We start from the raw sequence: 20515 nt of genomic DNA, 5'->3' as shown, positions 1-20515 counted from the left end.
CCCCCAACTGCGGTGACGCAATGGCTCCAGCGTGGCGTTGAGCTATGATGAGTAGGTGTGCGTGGCGGTAATTACACCCGCCAGCAAAAACCAGTCCAACAGCACCTTCACTTTCATGGGAATGTTTTGTGTGAGGAATTCCAACAGTCAGTTTGGATTTGAACAGGAACTGCAAGACAAAGTTTTATTTTTTTTATTTATTTTTAGAGTTAACCACAACTGTGCTTGACATGCAAACGATGCCGCTGGTGTTGTTCCGTCTTTTACATTACATCAAAAACCCCCCTCACGTTTCCATGGTTTCAGAGGATCTCTTCACGCTGTAAAAGATTGAACGCAGCCCATCGTGAACTAGTGAGCACAGGTTTGGAAACGGGAATGCTGCAAAGCAAGTGCACCAAGGGGGAAACATGGATGGAATGGCTGGGGTGAAAGGGCTCAGTGGGCCTGGCTGAGGAGCTTCTTTATGTCGCCCTCGATGCTGCTGGTGAGGAACTTCCTGCTGTAGCGCTTGAAGGGGACGCCGTCGGGCCCGATGAGGAACTTCTCGAAGTTCCAGGCCACATCGTTCCTGCAGACCGGACTCCAGATGATGAGCTTGGGGTCAGACATCAAAGCAGTTGGGTCGTCGCTGGGGAAAGGGAGCTTTTCCCTGAGGAACTGGAAGAGGGGGTGGGCATCCTTCCCGTTCACGTCCACCTTCTCAAAGAGCTGGAACTTGGGATCGAATCCGTTTCCAGGGCGGACATATTTCAGAGACGAGAGGATTTCCTCATTCTTACAGTTCTCCTGCAAAGGTTCACATTAAAACACAACTCTTATTCCTGGGCAACACGTGTTGCTGAACTAGAATGGTACATTAAAGAGGAGGCATAAAAGCACTAAAGTGTGGCTTGACATTCCCTGTGGTGACATTTAATAGACAGATCGACATGTTTACACTGGTATCACTTCCGTGTAGACACCATTATGCTTGAATCAATAACTAGTGAAGGTATGCAACTTAAACTGTGCATTGTATGTTCACAGACATATTTAAGAAAAAGAACAAATCTGCCATACCTTAAAGCGAAACATTGCTTAACTATAAATTACAATATGGGAAATTCTACTGGCAGACCAGAAGAAACGGCTTCAAACCTAAAGTTCATGCTGAAAGTTTGAAAAGGATTGGCTAAGTTTCCAAGTGCAGATATCTATCATATATCTAGCGGTGATCCTCACCTGATGGCCGAACTGGTTGCAGGGAACTCCCAGGATAACGAGACCCTGCCCGGCGTACCGTTCGTGGAGCTCGTTCATCTGGGTGTAATCCCTGGAGGTCGTACCTCAGAGAGACGCGACATTCTCAATGAGGACCACCTTTCCCTGGAGGGAGGAGAAATTAAAGGCTTCTCCCGTTAACAATTTGGCTGTGAGGTCGTAAAATTGAGTTGCCATTCTTGTGCTACTTTCTCTCCTTTTCTTTAAAATCACCAGGTGAATTTGCGTACCTTCTGTCCTGCACGCGACCGCTGCGTTCTTATATAGGGACCTCAAAGATCGATGCCACTTATCAGGCAAGATAGTTCCCTCCCCGCAGCTTGTGCGTCGCCTTGTTAACGGGCTGACAGAGACATGGCGGGTCAAACGGCTAAAATCAACACTTTGACAGTTTCCAATTTATAAATTTCAATTTAGATGTGTTACTATTCTCGTAGAATTCGTGTTCTACACAGCATGTACGGACTCAAGAAGCGCAAGGTAGATAAAGATTTTATCAATTCGCTGTTGTTGCGCAGTTGCTTAGCGGCCCGTGAGCCGCGCAGGTGCGGAGCCCTGAGGTTACGCGTGTTTTTGTGTACGGCGTATCCCGTTCATAAGTCATTCTACATATCTTCATCCAGGACAGTTTTAACTCCACCCAACGATCGCTAAACGGTTTGTAAAAACACACATGTCCAACGCTAGTAAATTAGAGAGCGTCTCTTACTTGTTGTACCCACTGTCAATGTTCAACGACGACACACTTAATAGAGAAAAATAGAGATCTAATTCCTAAAATAGCTTTTAAACTACTCTTTTCTACATTCCGGTGTATCTTTGTTGAATTGTTGCGATATGCTTGGGCTTTTATTTATCACTTTCGCTCCTTGTTAGCTAAACTTTGTGATGAGGATCCCTAACTGTGGCTGATGACGCGTTGAGGCGCTTGGCGCGGAGAATGGTTTCGTTCGAAGTTTATTTTTTACACCTGGATATGAAACCGACGTGTTGAGGTATAACCGATATAACAAAGTCCCATAAATGTATGAGAGCTTAAAACGTCAGTTTGTGTCTTCTGTGTATGGTTAAAGCGTTGCTTGCTCATGCTTCGGTTTTGCGAATAACTTATTGAGCTTGCCGGTTGAGATAAACACCATTTTAATGTTCTTTATCAGATGATGCGGAAAAAACGACAGTCAGCTGTGGATAAAGAAGCTCCTGCGACCAGTGAGTGGTGTTACGTGTGTGCTAATATGTGATTTAACTCCAAATGTTACATCAACTGTTCCCGAAAGAGCTCAGTTCGATTTAGGTCACCCATAACTATTCTATTCTATAACAGATTAGTGATAGAATCACTACACTTTATGTCTCAGTTTTAAAAGAAAGGTTATATTGGGATGCCAGTTTCCTCCACCATATATCTTTTCTCCTTTTATCCACTATAGCGGCAAAGAAAAAACGCAGTGCTGGTCGCCAAGCGAAGGAATCGGTTCCAGAAAGCACAAATAAAAGTGTGTTTGTCACTTTTCTCAGAGAAGCAGGCGTCACATTGAGACAAGGTGGCACCTCCAATGAGATCGGTAAACCCTTGGCATTATGACTCGACACACTAGTGGATGAAATCCTGATGATGCTGCAGAAATTTAGCATCTTTTCTTATATTTTTTTCCTCTCTTAAGCTGTTGATCAAGTTGTTTTTCAAAAAAGGCTACAACAGAAATTACTAAAGAGTCCCAGGTACCCTGAGGTGAGTGTGTACTTGCAGGTGACCTGTAAAATCCAGATGTTCCTTGTGAACAAAACAACATAACATCATCTTATTTATTTAGATTGTACAGGAATTCACAACTGCATTGGAGTCTCATATTGAGGATCTTGAACAGTTTAGAAACTGCCTCCTTCCGTGTGTCCCACCGTCATCTGATGCATCAACGGGGTAACTAGCTAAATCACCCTGAGCCAGAACAGGGAAAAGTTCTGAGAATGTGCTTATGGTGTTACTGTTTTCTTCAGGAGCGTCAGCTCTTTCCTTGAAAGTGTGTTACGCATGCTTTTAGGGATTGAGATGCTGCAGGTGAGTGTGTTTCACATATGCAAAAAGAATCCGTGGTGATGTCTTACATGCTGTTGCGAGCACATTCAGCGTGTCTTTTGTCATCCTCTCAGACTCCCATCATCAGCACGTTGCTCGAAAAAGTCCCCGAGTTTATGTTGGACAGGTTTGTTGTTTCGGGAGTTGACTTATCCACATTTTTCTTCCAACAATGCTGCGTCATCATTGTTTACTCTTCTGCGCAGCAATGTAGACGGGGGGCTCAGTGTTCCACGCATCATCATCAACCACCTCAAATGGCTTGACCAAATCGTGGACAGCAAGGTAGTAATCTCCGCAAGGACGGTTCGCCGGCCTCTCCGCAGTAATGACAGAAGAGGTCTTATTTTTAACTTTGTGTACTGTAACCACCTTGAATCATGAACCTCTCCATTTTGCCATGGCCTGTAATTTGCAGGAACTGGCCACAAAGCTTATGGAGCTGGTGTCGGTAGCCCCGGTGGAGGTCCAACGTGACATCATCACCAGTCTTCCAGAGATTCTGGAGGATTCCCAGCACAATGACATAGCCAGAGAACTCAAGTGTGTATGCTGGAGTTGTATTGGCACTGGGTCGGTGTGGTGAAAGTTGTGTAATTCTGTTTATCTCTGCAGCACTTTACTCCAAGAGAACACTCAACTGACTGTTCCCATCCTGGATGCCCTCTCTAGTCTGAATCTTAGTGCCTCTCTATTGAAAGAGGTAGTGCTCAGCCACACGCGCTGCCATCATCATTAGTGAAATTTAAAGTGCCAAATGACTGTCTTCTGTATTAGGTTCGTGAGGGGGTTTTGGTCACTTTGGCTGCTGTCAAACTGGAAGATCTGCCCGTAGTAGTCAAGTTCATCCTTCACTCTGTTTCTGCTGCTGATGCGTTCGAGGTCAAGTCTCTCCAGCACTGCAATAACCACACAGTATGGATTTATTTGTGTGTCCATGCTTGAACCTGTACCTTTCCTATGTAGGTGGTGTCTAATCTGAGGAGGATGCTGGAGCTGGAGGAGTGTGTGCTCCCTCCTGAGCTGCTGGCCTCCCAGGTCTTGATTAAGAACAGAGGATCAACAATGTAAGAGCCTGGATTCACTCACACTATTGTGGATTTACTGTATTTTTTTTATCATGGACGTCTTGTGGTATAATCAATTAGTTGGGTATTTATGCGCTGTAGCTGACGAATGACCCAGATAAGTCTGTTGGCCAAACAGGTCAGATCCTGCACCAACAGCTGGGAGCAACCAGGACAACATCACCTTGATCTTAGACGTCATCAAGTCATCAGTGCGATTCCATAAATTGATCTCTGAGGCTTGGCTGAAGGTGAGAAATTATGCTTTCTTCTCCTTTACTTCTGCTTATTAAATTCCATTTGAATTTTTTTTTCTTAGGCGATTGAGTCTGTGGATGAAGTAGGAAACCATAAGGTGAGCTTCAGCTGTACAGCAGGCTGTGTACAGCTCATTGGAATAAGTGAGTCGAACATGCTCTTTGGTTCCAGGTGATAGATCTGCTGGTACTTTTCATCCTCCATTCCACAAATGCAAACCAAAGCCGGCGCGGGGCGGAGAGGGTGCTGAAGGCGAAAGTGAGGACTGGCATGATCCAGGAGGCTCTGCTCCAGAGGACGTTCAGAGATTATGCTCAGGTTTCCACACCGCTTCCACACCTACAGAGAACTACTGTTTTTAAAGCACACAGTGGATCATTTCTTTAATCAAAGATAATGTTTTAAACACGGTTGACGCTTCAGGTCCTGCGAGCGTATTTCCCCTCCATCCTGGCTCTGGCTCAGAACGTGCTACGCTCCCCTGACCCCTGCGTGGTGCCTTTCGGCGGGAACATGTACCTGCACTCATTTGGGGCCTTTGATTCCTACTGCCAACAGGCACGCTTTTCAATCCTTTGTCACCAGCCTGCAATCAAATTGATATGCTTTCTGACATAGAGTGCTGCTGCATCGTGTCTGACAGGAAGTGGTAGGTTCTCTGGTGACCCATGTGTGCTGTGGGGTGGCTGGGGAGGTGGACACATCTCTGGAGCTCCTCTGCAGTCTGGTGAAAGAAAAGCCCTCAGAAATGGCTCAGTATGCTGTTTTTGTCAAGGTACCGTTACATCAGATAATATATGTATTCTCTGGCAGTGCCTACAGTTTGGTTAACCGACATTTGATGCAGGGAAGTTTGGACTACATGGACAATCTGACACTTCAGCAGATCCGCAAACTCTTCCACCTCCTCAGCAGACTGGCCTTCGGTCAGCAGCAGCAGGGCTCTCACATCCAGGTTCAGCTTCACACAGGCAAGTCCCCCTTGTTCTTGTTCACCACCTCACCAACGCCACTCCTTCCCCCAGGATGACATGCACATCGTGATCCGCAAGCAACTCTCCAGCACGTTGCCCAAGTACAAACGCATCGGCATCATTGGGGCGGTCATGATCGTGGGCAGCATGGGAGCTCTCAGGTAAAGGTTGTGTCTCGGAGGCAGCTGCAGTACTTTCTTCTTCATCCTTTCACTCTTTTGTTCACTCCCTTCTCTCTGGTCCAGGTCTAAAGAGGGGCCAGAGAAGGGGTCGCTCCCCCCTGAGATGCTCAGACAGGTACAGGTTAAAGAGTCTTTTGTCAGCATTCTAAATATCAGCCCAGACTGTATGACTGATTGTGTTGCAACAGTGCGGCCGTGCCTGCAGAATTCAGGAGTGTTTCATAAATGTTTTTGGGGTCCTTGTTGCAGGTGTCAGCCTTGCTGGAGCTGGTCAAGTCGAGCAGTGAAAGCTCACCTGAAGCTGCAGCTCTGTATTATGATGAATTGGCCAATCTGATAACGAGCACCGTCTTGGACCCACAGGTTCAGGTACGCTTTTCATTTTTTTTAACTGATCAGACTGTTAATAGATTGTTACTAATTGCCTCTAATATTTGTGACAACAGGACACGATCTCCCAGAGCGTCTTGCATGACTTCCAGGATGAGTTTGTGGTTGATCTCGGGCCGGAAATAACAGAGTCAGTAGTGCGTGGCATCAATAACGCAGTCACTGTCCCTAACTGGTGTTGGTAACTCTCTGAATTTTTGCACCTCAGCACTCTTCCCTTTCCTGCTCGCGTGATGTACAGCCTAGAAGAGCAGGAGAGTCAGGACCACATTGCCATAAACCTGCTGCCTCTGCTGGCCAAAGAAATCAAGCACAAAGGAGAGCTGCCAAACCAAACCAAGACTACACACAGGTGGGTCATCTCACTTAATACATCCAGCCTGATTTTCAGCCCTTTTGAGTGCCTGTTTATCGTTGGGGCAGGCGAGTCTCTCCTCTGTGTCTCTCGCCATTTTTCCGTCTCCTGAGACTCTGTGAGGAGAAGCAGCACAACGGAAACCTTGAGGAGATCGATGGCTTGGTTGGTGAGTGCCCGGAAGTCGGAATTTGTCCTCCTTGTCCTCCTTTCTTTAATATAATGAATCATTTCTGCCTCATGTTTCCAGGCTGCCCTCTGATCTTAACCGACGTGGACGTAATAGAGAAAATAGACAGCCTGTCAAAGGCTGAGCGGGACTTTATCTGTACGCTGTTGTTTCACGCCATCAACTGGTTCAGAGAGGTAATTTTGGATGGGAGTCAGACAGGTTTTATTGATTAAGGCCTTTGATCAAACTGTCGCTGCTGTGGCTTTTCATAGGTAATCAATTCGTTCTGTCAGCAAGAAGATATCGATGTGAAGATGAAGGTGATAACTCGTCTGCAGAACATCACCTACCTTCACACTCTGTTGGAGGAGGCTTTGTCAGGTAATCCAGTCATCACTGGGCTCTCACAGCCCCCAGTTATACCAGTGATCTTTAAGATGATGTGCTTTTCAGGAACACCCGGTTTTGTTCCGCCTGTCGCCAACTTTGATGGCGAGAGCCCAGACGTTCCCTCACCTGGTCCTGCTGCACCTGGGAATAAGGCGAAGAAAGGTGACATTGCTGAACTGAATGTGTTTGATGCCATAAGACTGCAGGTTGCTTGATTTGCAGTTCTGTTTTTCAGAAAGCGTGGGGAAGAAGAGAAAGGCCCCTGGTCCGAATTCTTCAGAAAGCAGCTCTCAGCTGGAGGACACAACCAATGGAGACAAAACCCAGCAGGTAAATGCGGAGCACTCATAGTTGTCTGACTCTGTGACTCCCCACTTGACCTGAGGTTTTGTTGCTGCTACAGGAGCAACTGGAGAAGGAGAAAGAGAACCGACAGGGGACGAGTCTTGGATCCTACAGAGCTTTTTTCAGAGAGCTGGACATGGAAGTCCTCAGGTTGCTGCAGTACGGTCTGCTGTCCCGCTCACTCCTCGACTCAGAGCAAAACACCAACGTAAGAACCCTGTATAGGATTAATAGAAATGTTTGCAGAGATAAAGTTTTCAGCATGTATCAGATCAGTTTAAGAGTTTTCTCACATGTTTAAGGTGCGAGTGGAGATTCGTCTGGGCCCTGCTGAGCTGGTCTTCCTGCTGGAGGACATGCTTCGTAAACTGGACTTCCGTCTGACTGCTGGACCTGCCAAGAAAGCCCCTTTTGTCAAGGTACAAACCCCCCCAAACATTTGCAGATGGCTAATAAGGGAAAATATTTGTTTTCTGAAGATTTCTCTTCCTGCAGGGGAGGAGTGATAAGACGGTAGGGTTCTCACACCTACAGCAGAGAAGCGTGAAGGACATTGCTTCCTTCACTGTCCAGCTGCTGCCCGCCCTTTGCTCTCATCTGGAGAACTGCCACAACCATTTTCAGGTAGACTGAAAGAGGATAGATGAAGATTCTGTCTGTAATCTCAGAAAACTCCAATGAAGAGAATACTCTGCAGAGCAACAGGAGTCAGACATTTATGTTTAATTCTGTCATTGTTTCCATTTCTGCGCAGACTCTGCTGTCTGAAAATGGTGGCGTGGTGGATGGACCCAATACAGATCTTCGTGAGCACCAGTTGATGTCATTTGGCTACCAGCTGCTCCTACAAATCCTGAACACCACCTTCAGCTGGTGAGCAAAGTGGGAGAAGCAGGACTCAGCTTTTAGATGCAGTTTCTAGATTTTCTGCATTTGTGTGTTCATCAGGTCGGGATTCAGTCATCCAGGACATCGAGGCTTGTTGAAGACGGCTCTGGGAGTATTAGCTGGAAGGCTAAAGGAGGGAAGTGACAAGCTGGCCCTGGACCAGCTTGTAAAGTGAGTGTAAATATAAACACTATTTATTTTTAAATGTTAATGAAAAACTAATTGTAGACTTCCGTCTGACCGATAGAGAAGCATTATTTAAAACTGTCAGACGTTGTTTTAATGGGAATAAATGTTTGCTTTCTTTGGCACAGGCACAGCTTTGAGTACATGTTGAACTTCCGCAGCACAGTCCCGAGTCTCGGCACAGCTCTGTGTCTCTGCCAGCTTCTGTCCACTGTGTCAGAGAAAGGAGGAAACCCTACCGCCTACAGAGAGCAGATGGGTCAGTCGTGGGCCTCGTCTCATTCCTACTGTCTCCTTTTTTCCATCGTCTTTGGTGCTCTACTGATGTCTAATCTCTTCAGCATCCCTATCAAAACGTTTCCTGAGTCAGGACTGGGTGACGGCCAACGGAGAAAAGGAGCGAGGGAGCAAATTCAATGAAGCCCTTCACAGTCTCCTTAGGTCTGTCTCCATGCTATAATCAACACAGATTGCCTTTAACATTAATGGACACAACCAACATGCTACTGATAGAACCTGACTGCTAGCTTATTAATGGTTAAGGCATCTGAACTGATGAACTTTAAATAATCTCTCCTTTCTTCAGCATCTACCTGGCACATGTCACTGACGTTCTGGAGGCAGTGGAGGAGATTGCTGGAGAGGGCATCTCACAGTACCTCAATGCTTCAAAAGATGAGAGCGCTTCATCTTGGCCCACCCTCACCAAGTACAACCCCTCATTTCCCAAGTTTTTCCATCAAATTTAATCGTCCTGTTGTATGAGTCATGTTGTTGCTACTTTTCATGGATTTTTAAAAATGTCCTGTCAATCTTCAGGCAGACCTTCCTGGTGTTCTATAAAGTGCTCATGGCAGAGCTGGAAAAGGCTGCCAGAAAGATTCCTCCATGGAAAAGCAGTGACAGCACTGAGGTCAGCCACTAGGTGTTGCAGTAACGAACGCACAATCCTGCATATGCTATAATTTAGGCCATGTTATGTGTTTCTTAAATTCCGCTTCCAGGCTCAGAGTGAAAAGCTGCTGAGATGGAACTTGGCTGTCAGAGATTTTCGTATTCTGGTCAATCTAGTCAAGGTCAGACCCTTTCAGGATGGAAACCACTAAATCAATCAAGGCAGTTTAAAACGACAACAAATCAATGGGAAAATGACTTGTCCTCTCTGTCCTCATTTTCCAGGCGTTTGATTCCAGGCCCGTTCTCAACGTGTGCTTGAAGGTGAACAGGCTGAATATAACGAGGACTGAAAACAAACACGTTAAGCTACTTTCTATTTTGTATTAACGCTCATATTTGGCAGTATGGTCGCCTGTTCCTGGAGTCTTTTCTGAAGTTGGGGATGCCGCTTCTGGATAACAGTTTCAAAAGGCACAAGGTAAGCAACACAATTTATAATTTAATAGCAACACGACATGCTCTAATCGGAACCTTAAATGATAAAAAAAACATTAGATTTTTCAATTGGTCATTCAAACAATTTTACTTTGTTCAGACTACTGTAATTGTAATAAGAAATACCGCATTAACCTGAGAATAAGAGAGGAATATTGGTTTGAAATGGATCAAGGTTATCTTGTCTTCTCAAGATGGACGTTCAGAGCCTCCTGAAAACCTTCCAGCTCAGTACCAGGCAGCTCCATCACATGTGTGGCCATTCTAAGGTATAAACGGTGAAGTTTCCAGTCCACTCATCAATGTTTTAAAGTATATTGATCTTGTTTTGCCACATTGTTTGTTGGACCAGATTCGCCAGGACACGAGTCTGACCAATCATGTCCCTGCCTTGAAGAAGAGCCTGGAGCTGTTTGTGTACAGGGTGAAGGCCATGCTGACCCTCAACAATTGTCAGGAGGCCTTTTGGATCGGAAACCTGAAGAACCGCAACCTGAAGGTGCAGAGCAGCCTTTCAGCACAACAGGCGAATCTTGTTTCACCAATGTTTTCACCAACAAATGATGAAATGTGCTGCAGGGGGAAGAGATTTTGTCTCAGAGGTCTCAAGAAAGTGAGGATGATGAAGAAGGGGAGGCAGAGCAGAGGACACCGCTGCCTCAGGATCAGTCAGAGGATGAGGTTCGTGCTTTTTAAGCCTTCTGCAGCCTTCGCTTTCTTCTTTTATAAGCATTTTACAAGCTTTTGTTTAAAATGCTTCACTAACATTAAATTTAGAAGAAATCAAAATCCCCCCCCAGCCATAAATCAACTCTAAATAACCTGGCTGAATATTGCATTCCACTTTAGGGATTACGTGATCCTTGTGGTAAAATTCGGCAGGGATGAGGTTTGTGTGCATGAGCAGATCAGCGGTGCGTCAGTCGATGCCGCCTGATTCTTAACGGTGTGAAGGTAAATCAATACGAGTCAGTCAACAGGCAGTTCAAGCTGAGAGCAGCCCCCCTGCTGAGTGTTAACAGGACCTGCAGAGTTGGAGCTGAGAGCTGCCATCTTTCCTTCTTATTTATATTTAAAGTTCTGTTTCTGGCCTGCAGGTATAAAGCTTCAGTGTTGGATGTTTCCTGTGCTTTCAGGCTCGGGGCTCCGACTCTGAGGAGAGCAAGAGGGTGAATGTAGAAGAAGACGTAGATCAAGACATCACCGATGACTCTGGCACCGATGACTAACTAAAATAATCTGCTGGTTGTTATGAATGTAGGGATTACTGCACCTGCAGGATTTTAGATTAGAACTATCATTAGATCATAGATTTATAATGTTTCTCTCACTGTTCTGGAAGAGAATACATTTATACTTGTTTGCAGGTAAACTATACTTTTGATTTGAGATTTTCAGTCCAATTTGTCATTTTGTATTTGTTGTTTTGTTATTAATTGTTATTCATTTTCTCATATAAATAAGTTTTCATCACCAATGTTTCCTATTGTTTATTTCATAAATGCTCACTGACATGTGAAGTGTAAAAAAATAATGAGCATTCACAATTACTTTTCTATGGCATCACTTTTGTAATGGTACAATATTTATTGAGGATTAGGAAACTTTTCCCACAGAACAAAGGCTGAACACTGAGATCTTTGTCCCAGGAGAAATCTTCTAAAGTACCACAACAATGATTAGTGGAAGCTTTAAGGCTGCAGTTTCCTTTTCTCATGAACAGGATTTGAGGTGTCTCTTAAACTGTCATAGTTGCATTATCGGTGCCTCCTTTGGGAATATAAGCAGAAACCATGAGTATAAAAATAGTAATTAAAGATGTCTGTTTTTCAATAATTTTTTTTTTTTTTTACATGAATCCATTTGTCCCCTGCAGCATCCTGACTCCAAATTTTTATCACAATCATTCATCTTTTTCCAATTTTAAGACCAGCTCCTGAAATTGAATAAAAGACTACAGGATGGTTTGATAACCGAGGTGAAAGTGTGTAGTTCAGTGTCTGATTATTGGAAAGCAATCCTGCAAATCTCGTTCCTCCCGTGTGGATCAGCAGCTCCCAGATTGGCCCAGTTTCGGCTTTATTAGCAGGTATAAACAACTTAACAACTTAGGCTGCAATATCAGGAAAGGCAAAATTAGTAACGCGTGCACTGCAAACATAATCAGGACGAGGATATTTAGGTTAATGATACTGTTTTCTCCATAAACAATAGTTCATTTAATTTCCTAAGAGGATTACTGTTTAATCCTTATATAAGTAACTCAGAGCCCTAAACGAAAACTACACGGAAGTATTTTAGACAACTAGGCAGGATAACTTAGAGAAGTCGATCATTAGAAACGGTGATATAGTTTATTAAAGCAGGAGAAACAGACGTCTTTTGTCAACTCTCGCAGCCTCTGGGATAAATCCATTCAGATTCAGGGGGGGTACGGGTACACCTGATTGGGACAACCTTGATAATGACGCAAATGTACTGCGATCTGGAAATTAAATACAACTTGTTATTTCTAATTAGATCCATAATCAACTTGTTTTTGCGTGTCGTTGTCATCTAGATAGCTTTGGTGTAATCTGCTTTGACAGATTCCCCCCCGTGTGAAGGCGATAATGGTCCTTCCGGGAAGTGTTCTTCACTGTTTGGGGAAATACCACAAACTGGCTTTTTCTGTCAGCTGGAACGTCTGTTTCCTTTCTCATGTGAGGTGAATTCAACCGACAAATCTTGGTCGAATGACACTGTTACAATTTTAAACTGCCAGGTTATTTCCAGTGGCGGCTACTTTTGCTGAACCAGTCTTTTTGTATCTCAGCCAGGGCGACAGATCTAATTTTTTTTCCTATAAACCTCATTGACTGTAGCGCTCTGGGAACCATGTCTGACTTAATTCTGCTGCTCCTGGTGGTTGTCCTCCTGGTGTGTTTGATCGCAACTGTCGGGTTCTTCTTGCTGTACTCGGGACTCCTGACTGATGTGCTTGTAAAAACCGGACCACCTCCCATTCGAAATGTGACTATTGCATACAAATTCAAAGAGGGACCCTACAAAGAGTGCGGTGCAGCCTTCACAGAGAGCTGCAGCATTGGGCCGAAGCTCAGCTCCATCGCTGTCTTCTACGATGACCCCAAACAGGTGAGACCCCACAGGATTGAGCAGATAATCTGAATTTAAACTTGACGTCATGGCGCAACACAGACGAGAATCACAATGTGTTTGGTCACCTGATAAGATCACAGTTACAAGTCCTGGGTGAGGACCGAGTAAAGTCCTTAAGGTCACACAGAAAGGCCCACGTTTCGCATTTGACCCCTGCAGGTATGAACGCGTAGAGAGGGTCACTGGAGCCATGGAGGTGTAAATCAATCCATAAATCATCGTCTGTCACTATTTTAATCTGTTCTCTAACTGAATAAAGCGGCAGATTGTCATCATTTTGAGACACCTGCAGGTTTCCTAATTCTAAGAACGACTGCCTTCCATTTTGTCTGCACACCGACTGATGAGACTTTGTTTTTTAAAAGCAATCTCAGGTTTTCGACTTGGATTGCCAACTTGATTAAATCCGGTCGTACCCGCGTAACACACAGGCTGGTTTAAAAGTTAGAATTTCGCATGTGTGTGTGTCCTGAGCCCGCAGAAGCAGCCGTTCGAAGGAAGTGGGCCTGAATGATGAAACCAGTCAGCTGTTCAATGCCACGTTGCACTGTTGATGTTTTTTCCATCCTCATTTGTGGTTTCAGGGAGCATCAGTGTTTGTCTGCATCTGAGTCATACACACACACACACACACACCACACAGAGAGACAGCCGGCTTCGCACGCATTAAGGAACGGCTGGGGGAAAAAAAACAAAAAAAGAACAGAATCAGCTTTTATTCTGAGTGTTTAATAAGAACATTCCAGCTGGAAGAAGCAATGAATTGCCCTTTAGCCTTGACGGCCATTATGAAAAGCCATGTTATGTAAAAATGGTTGGGATCTCAGCTGAGATCTGTGGTTGCTTCAGCCTGTAGTTCATGGGGAGTTGTATCTGCACCCCAGAAGCGACGCACAACAGCTGCCTGCTAGATGGGATTGTTTGTTCAGATCCCAGTTGCTGTGAGAAGAGCCTCCTCACATCTGGTTTGGAGAACGATAACATTTACTCAGAGACGGCCCTGTTTGTGCCTTATTTCATAAGTTGAGGCAAAGTTAACCGTGTACTCTGCTCTTTTCTCTGATAAGCGCGTGTGTTGTCCCTGCTGGCATTTAAGCCTCCATGGGGGGGGGGGGGGGGGGGGGGGTGTCCGACATGCAGCGTGGCAAAATAGGGGCCCTTGGCACAGCATCTGAAAGTGCACATTTAGCTGCTCTATGTGGTCAGCATTTATAATTTAGTTATTTGCTGCAGCCCTAAAACAAAACACTTCTTTATTTACTTTTCAAATGATTCAGATCATTGCTTTTTTTCTGTGCACGAAGCTTTAAAAAAATAGAAAATAAAATTATTTTTTTAATCCCTAGAGGTTGGTATGAACAGTTGCAGCATTCTCACACACACACACACACACACACACACACACACACACACACACACACACACACACACACACACACACACACAGTGCCAGTCTCTGCCAGTGTACAGGTAGAAAGGTCAGGTATTTAGCTTTTTCTTTCATTTTAACATTATGTATTTGGAGACATTTTTGAGGGAGGCCTCTTAAAGGTTGAATAGACACACCTGTTGAGAAATTTTTGGGGAAATTTTTGGGGAAAATTCAGGTGTGCAGTTTTATACAAGTAAGTCCTCAACAATAAAATCAGTATAGCTGCTTGTGTCTTATATTTGTTGCATGCTGCTGATTTTGCTGAGCCAGCAACAGACTGTAGACGGTTGGCTATGATGTGTTTAATGACAATTTCTTGATTTAAGAAGATCACAAGTCTCTTTACCGAACAAAACCACGTATGTATTCCGGGGAATTTGTTTCCAGTTGACGGTAATATCACCCCATAACGCCTCTCCAAAGTCTGGTGCAATAATTCATGTATAAATATTGACGCAGTCTGATTCAAATATTTACTCTCCTGACTAATTCTAAAGCCTAAAAAGTCAGACAGCAGCACTCGCGTCTTCACAAATACACCAGTTATTTCCTTGTGGGCCTCTGAATTTTGAACTTTTCATTCTCTGAGCATGCAGCTGCTAAGGTAGGGTTTAGTCTGAAGCCTGAATTTGTGAATGTACCTTCATTCTTAATACAGAATAAAACATATGAAGTAGCTGCAAGTACTGTTCCCAGATAAGTTGTTAGTCATACGTGGAATTGAGGAATAGAGTTCTGTTTCCATTATGTAATAAACATCGACTGCCTGTTCCCTTCCTGTACACTAGATGGCAGCATGATCGTTGAAACGGAGGTCTGTTTGGGGGAACATGCCCTAAAACCAAAGAGATGTTTCTGCTCGAGATGGTTCGTGGTCGGTTTCAGCGAGGCAGGAACCATAAATACATACGTTTTATCTAAAATGCATATATCTAATTATAAATTACAGTTTAAAGATGCAGAAAAGGTTGAGAATCAGGCAATGTGGCCCTACTGCAGGGGTTCAATCTGCCTTCTGGCTGTTTTTTTTTTAACCAAGAGAAAATTCTTAATCAACCTGGTGGAAGGTCCACGTGGAATAAAGTCTTTGCTCAGTGGAAATGATGGCATCATTAGCGCGTGTGTCTGCAGGTAATGGAAAAAAAAAACACCCTCTTCAGGCGAAAACCCACCCCTGACTCTCCAGGACAAGCAAAATAAAATGATAGTCACATGAAGACGGGCGCGGTAGTGAGGGATGAGGAGTGGGATCGCCTGGGACGAGGGTTCTTTATTCAGTATGAATCCGTCTTACCTTGAGAGTCTCGCGCTGCTCCAGTTCATCAATTGGAATTTCAGATAAGAGCGCGGAGCTTTGCCACACGCCCAAGTCGAAATTATTAGCATTTTACCGCTGCTTGTCTGTCGGTCGACGGCAGCAACATGAAAGGGGGCCTTCTGGCAAAGTTTCTGCCTTTTAATGTGGATATGAAATGAGAAATAAATACACTGATTTGCTGTAGTCTGCTCCCACTGGTCTTCAAATCAATATTACGCAAGACTGTGGACATGCTCTCGAGTAAAGTGGCCCATTAATGTTTACAGCCATCTTCTCTGGCTGGGACTCTGTAGATCCAGAACTCTAGAAACTATTACAGGTGCATTTTGTCCCCCCCATCCCGGCTCGTGCAATTTTTCTACCATTTCACCAAGCGATTGTATTATATTTTCTTTGTGGTGCTCAGAGCATCAATAAATAGTCATTGATTTCATGAATCAATGACTATTTGAATAATGAGTTAATTGATTAAACTCTTAAAAGCTTATTTCCTTGTAACGCCCTGTAATTCTTCAGTATTTCCTCATTTACCTGTGTGGGAGGTGCTGTTGCCCTTGTCTGTTTTACACCTCAGGATAACAGGTTTGTGCTAATAGTAGCGTAGCATCAAAGATCTGTGGACCAGTTTTCCCCATTGGATTTGACTCCTCCTGTTTCCAAAGGCAGAAAAATATGTAAATAATTGAGACTCACGCCAGAGTGCTTTAATGGAAAAATAGCAGATCGGAAATTTTTTTTGTGTTTGAATTTAGGGCGAGCCGCCCATTCAAACCGGGGCCCTTTTTAATCTTGGAACAGCTGTCAAGTGTATTTTTAGGATGCAGTTTCACAGACATCATCCTTAAAGCTGACAGGCCAAAGATTGGAAACAAGACGGTGAAGGATGCCTTTTTTCTCTGCTCCATCCCTCCTGTCGCCTATAGCGGCGTCTCCAGCTGCATTTAGCGGCGCAGGATGTTTGATTCAACAGGCCGATGATTGTCAGAGCAGACCAGACGTGGTCGGGAAGGCGGGTCGAACATTTGCGGAGCGTGAAGAGAGGCGGGAGGATCCAGGGTCCTGCTGCCCTTTGACATCTGGCTGGAGTGAAGCTGCTCTGGGTCCAGGTGGCCAATGAGCGGCGAAGCAGCCCAACCACCCTGGCTCAAGGAAACGGCGCCCTGCCTCTAGCAGCCTGCTTATGTTTACTAATTTTACATACCAGAGCTCCAAGGATGCCATGTGTAATTACCAGCTAAGCTTGCGAATAGCCTAAAGGCACCGAGCTGCACTTGGTGAAAGGGAGACAGAAAAAAAGACTTTTTTACTAAAGACTGACTCAATACAGCATCAGCGCCCGCGCCTTGTCTCTGCAACACATATAGAATCTGATCTGGAGGCTCCAGGGGCTTCATTTTCATCCACGTTACTTTGAAAAACAGTGATTTTCCTTTCTGTTAACGCTGTTATGAAATTGTTACCAGGAAAGCAATAAATCATTAGCTGGTGTAAAGAGTATATGTTTATGTTTGAGTGATTTACTATTTAATACCATTCCCATTTGATTTAAATAAAGCAGCGATGGACAATAAGCAAAAACCCAGTGTCCTGCATTCCTTACATGCTTAATGCGACATCAGTAACATCATTACGCGTCGCCCTGCAGTTAAGGCTCCCGAGTCCTGTGAATTTTGGTGCACGTAGAACCCCCCAAATGAATGATTAAGACCGTGAACACGTTCTGGGAGTGGCTCCTGTTAAATATTGAACAAGTCAATAAGTGACAAAAACCTCCATGAATTATTGATCAGTCGCTAGTTAACCATTACACAAGACTGGGGAGGGATTCTTTTGAGTTCCCGTGAGGAAAGTGATGTGCTACAGCGTCTTGTGACTCACATTTTTTATCCCTAACTTTGTTTTCTAATGACGAAGAAGACAGAATGGCAGTAAATGGCCAGATGGGAGCAAAACTTCAATCACCATCAATATGGTAGAAATTGTTATTAGGCCATTAGGGTTTGTTCTAATTACTGTTAATGTCAAAGTGCCACTAAAAACAAATGAGGTGAAGTCTGAAATGATTATGATGGTGATCTCGTAGCCGGCAAAAGGATGTATTGTAGTTTGATGTTGAACATGGTGAACAAGGTGAACATTAGTGCCCCTTCTTGTGCAGCCATCCCAGTTCTGAGTGAGCCGACCTGCAGCAGCTGAACCAGGCGTCTGGCTTCGAGCCCCCAGATTCCTTTTCCTTTTCGTCTCTGCCGCGTTTCCCCCTGAAGGGCTGCCGTCGGCCCTCCGCTGGCCCCGACCGGTTATTTCTCTGACACGCTCTCTTTGAGGGCCGTCTTGTGTCCTCTCGGCTCTCCATCTGACAGTTCTTCCCCCTCTTCCTGGAGGATTGGCCCGTTATGTCAGGGGTTCTGGGTTTAGAGGGGATGCGCGTTGTTATCCGGTGAGCTCTCCGTGTGAGCAGTCCGCTTGGAGAGGGAGATGGAGCACAACTTGTTGCTGGGGTCCAGATGGGAAAGATGAGAACTGATTTCTACAAGCAGAGATGTCTTAAACTCCACTCTGGTTCATTTATTTCTCTAAAACGAGCGAGCTGATGCTGCGCTCCTCCAGTGTTAAACGCTCCCTCTCGGCTAATTTGGCGTTTGTTCTGTTGACTGTTAGATGTTTGGCAGTTGTGGCTATAATGAGAGCGGTGATGGTCCTCGGTCAGACAGAGCGCTCATTATAATCGGAATTTTTATGCTCCTATAAGAGTGTCGAGCAAAATTGGAGAGAGTCGATCCTCATTACTGGTCTGCTAATGGGGAATTAGCTCTCTCCGCACAGCCTCTGCATTGTTTCAGAGCCCTCATCCATCACAAATAACCTTTGCCCCTTGGAATGACTTTCCTCTTTAACAGGTCCTTTCAGAGGAGACTGGAAATCCAGCGGAGACCAGAATAAAACCATTTGAGAGGGGAGGTCATGGGCACAAAGTTGGCCCTGGCCTCTGCACCCCCCTCCCCCATTTTAATAAGCTTCTCCAGTCTGTGAAAATCTGCCCTAAATGACCATAACATCACCAGAGCTGAAGTAAAGGATGTTAGGAGATGGTACCCTCTGTTGCTCACCTCAGCCAGAAGGAAGCCGGGGCCCAACCGGATGCGTCTCTGGCAGCTCTGCAGCAGCCCGGCGCAGACGGAACATGAAAATAACTGTTTCAGAATTTCAGTCTGAAAGCCAACCGCTGAGGTGGGGGAGATGAGACAAGCCGAGCCGTGTTCTTCTCCTCCCTAATTGCCTGGAGTCTCCGGGGTGTGATATCTGCAGGGGCAGCAGAGGCCAGATGAAGTCGGGGCCGCTGTTTGTTCTGGCGCTGTGCAGGGTGCGAGTGAGAGCCAGCGCCCTGAATAATATCATTAGCGCACCAGCGGTCTGGATAACAGTTCAGTCATGATGGAAGACCATGAAAGGACAGCTGTCCCGTCCTCGGGGTTTTCAACTGTAGTGTGAATCTGCCGGAAGCGTGGCGACGGCCCAGATCAGGCACGCAGGGTCCTCAGCTCCATTAATGCATCGTCCAACCAGAATAAGGGGTTTTAATACTTGTGAATGGATACTTTCCACTGATGTATTTATCATGGAGCTCCGGAGGAGGTTAACGGCCATAAAGACCAACAGTACGAGCATTTATTTATTTAAAATAAGGCTTAAATCATGTAGGCTTGCTGGGTTTTCTGCCTGCATTTAACAGGCTACAGTTTCAGCAAATCTTCACTTGGCAGCCCCCCCCCCGGAGCAATTTAGAGGTTCCAATCAACTTAATTTTCATGTTTGTGGGAGGGAACCTGGTGTTCCAGGAGGTGAATGAAATGCAGCTCAAATGAAAATAAAATGGATCATGAAACTTTATAAATCCTCACGTCTCCACCAGATTCACCAGTGAGATTAGAAAATTTGAATATTTCTGCTCCCGTCCACGTGACCCCGTTTTAAACGCCTCTTCCTCTTCTCTCATTTTAAACCTACTAATGTTCTTCTGTGGAATAATGAATGAGTAGCATCTCCCGTCCCGCGCTGGCGACCCGACTGCCCGGTGTGTACCATGGTAACGGCTTCTGTCAGGTGACAGCTCAGATTATCCTTTCCAGCAACTGTCGGGCGCCATCGTCACCCGGATGACGTTGATCTCAGGAGGCCGTTCCGGTCTGTCAGCAGTCGGTGCTAAGGTTCAGAACAGGGCGGTGAAAGCGCAGCGCGGTGGAGCAGAGCGTAGGCAAAAATATCCCCAAATGTGAGAAATCGGGTGGAAAAGAAGAGAAGGCTGAAGCATTTAGATGTGATAATTATGTGAGGTTGCTAGGGACAGGGAGACGAGTGTTGCTGGCTCCCATCTGTGTCCCTTCAGTGCCAGGCCCGTCACCAACACAACCACAAATATTCCCTTTTTTCCCCTTTTCATGTCGTCCACAAACAATTGTGCTCGAAGCAAAGATGACGGTCGTGACGCAAATGTCGCCTCCAAATCAGGTCTCGGGCGTCTTCTCCATCCTAAAGCCTGGATTCAGTTATTTGTGAGTGGGAGGACCAAACATTTTTTACCGGCAGCTTCCTGCTAAATATGTCTTTGGACAGACGTGAGCAGGAGAAACTCCGTGGCATCTTTGGCAGAACAAATTGCCCTCGTGTGC

The 20515-nt window shown here is 45.2% G+C and overlaps 3 protein-coding genes across 5 annotated transcripts in view; 2 read left to right on the top strand and 1 right to left on the bottom strand.

Moving 5' to 3' along the window:
- Nucleotides 1–182: 182 nt before the first annotated feature.
- Nucleotides 183–1484, bottom strand: gpx1b (glutathione peroxidase 1b). The gene is made up of 2 exons (XM_057028991.1): nt 1225–1484; nt 183–789 (listed from the first exon to the last, which is right to left on the bottom strand). Exons 1-2 carry the CDS (start codon nt 1438–1440, stop codon nt 439–441), a joined length of 567 nt encoding a protein of 188 aa, XP_056884971.1. The 5' UTR covers nt 1441–1484; the 3' UTR covers nt 183–438.
- Nucleotides 1485–1603: 119 nt separating this feature from the next.
- On the top strand, nt 1604–11416 carry fancd2 (FA complementation group D2). Of its 3 annotated transcripts, none has more exons than XM_057028983.1 (44): nt 1604–1743; nt 2421–2472; nt 2694–2828; nt 2928–2995; nt 3078–3184; nt 3262–3322; nt 3415–3467; nt 3547–3625; nt 3759–3883; nt 3956–4043; nt 4118–4222; nt 4307–4407; nt 4547–4658; nt 4727–4762; nt 4837–4983; nt 5089–5223; nt 5309–5440; nt 5513–5620; nt 5691–5800; nt 5885–5936; nt 6071–6190; nt 6268–6341; nt 6420–6563; nt 6635–6735; nt 6817–6932; nt 7011–7119; nt 7192–7290; nt 7364–7458; nt 7532–7681; nt 7776–7892; nt 7969–8097; nt 8228–8346; nt 8422–8532; nt 8676–8806; nt 8889–8988; nt 9134–9256; nt 9367–9460; nt 9552–9623; nt 9727–9765; nt 9848–9922; nt 10134–10208; nt 10292–10438; nt 10519–10620; nt 11076–11416. In XM_057028983.1, the coding sequence occupies exons 1-44, from the start codon at nt 1681–1683 to the stop codon at nt 11166–11168; spliced, it is 4404 nt and encodes a 1467-aa protein (XP_056884963.1). In that variant the 5' UTR covers nt 1604–1680; the 3' UTR covers nt 11169–11416. The 3 variants fall into 3 exon arrangements, with proteins under 3 accessions (XP_056884963.1, XP_056884965.1, XP_056884964.1); XM_057028985.1 differs by lacking the exon at nt 1604–1743 and adding an exon at nt 1779–1920; XM_057028984.1 differs by lacking the exon at nt 1604–1743 and adding an exon at nt 2019–2258.
- Nucleotides 11417–12568: 1152 nt separating this feature from the next.
- Nucleotides 12569–20515, top strand: part of tex264a (testis expressed 264, ER-phagy receptor a) — a 34700-nt gene continuing 26753 nt past the window's right edge. The window contains exon 1 of the mRNA XM_057028989.1: nt 12569–13074. Within this exon, the coding sequence (XP_056884969.1) occupies nt 12817–13074 (258 nt within the window). The 5' untranslated portion in view covers nt 12569–12816. The remainder of the gene's footprint in view (nt 13075–20515) is intronic.

The sequence above is a fragment of the Takifugu flavidus genome, chromosome 4 (assembly GCF_003711565.1).
Source record: "Takifugu flavidus isolate HTHZ2018 chromosome 4, ASM371156v2, whole genome shotgun sequence".
In the NCBI taxonomy this organism is placed as follows: Eukaryota; Metazoa; Chordata; class Actinopteri; order Tetraodontiformes; family Tetraodontidae; genus Takifugu; species Takifugu flavidus.
Note: the sequence above shows the minus strand (reverse complement) of the source record. Positions and strands in the feature narration are given on the sequence as shown.

Excerpts from the sequence above, each read along its gene's own strand:
- fancd2 (XM_057028983.1), top strand. The coding sequence starts at position 1,681 with ATGTGTTACTATTCTCGTAGAATTCGTGTTCTACACAGCATGTACGGA. Across the intron at positions 6,736-6,816 it reads GGAGATCGATGGCTTGGTTG|GCTGCCCTCTGATCTTAACC; the intron begins GTGAGTGCCCGG and ends TCATGTTTCCAG. Across the intron at positions 10,621-11,075 it reads AGGATCAGTCAGAGGATGAG|GCTCGGGGCTCCGACTCTGA; the intron begins GTTCGTGCTTTT and ends CTGTGCTTTCAG.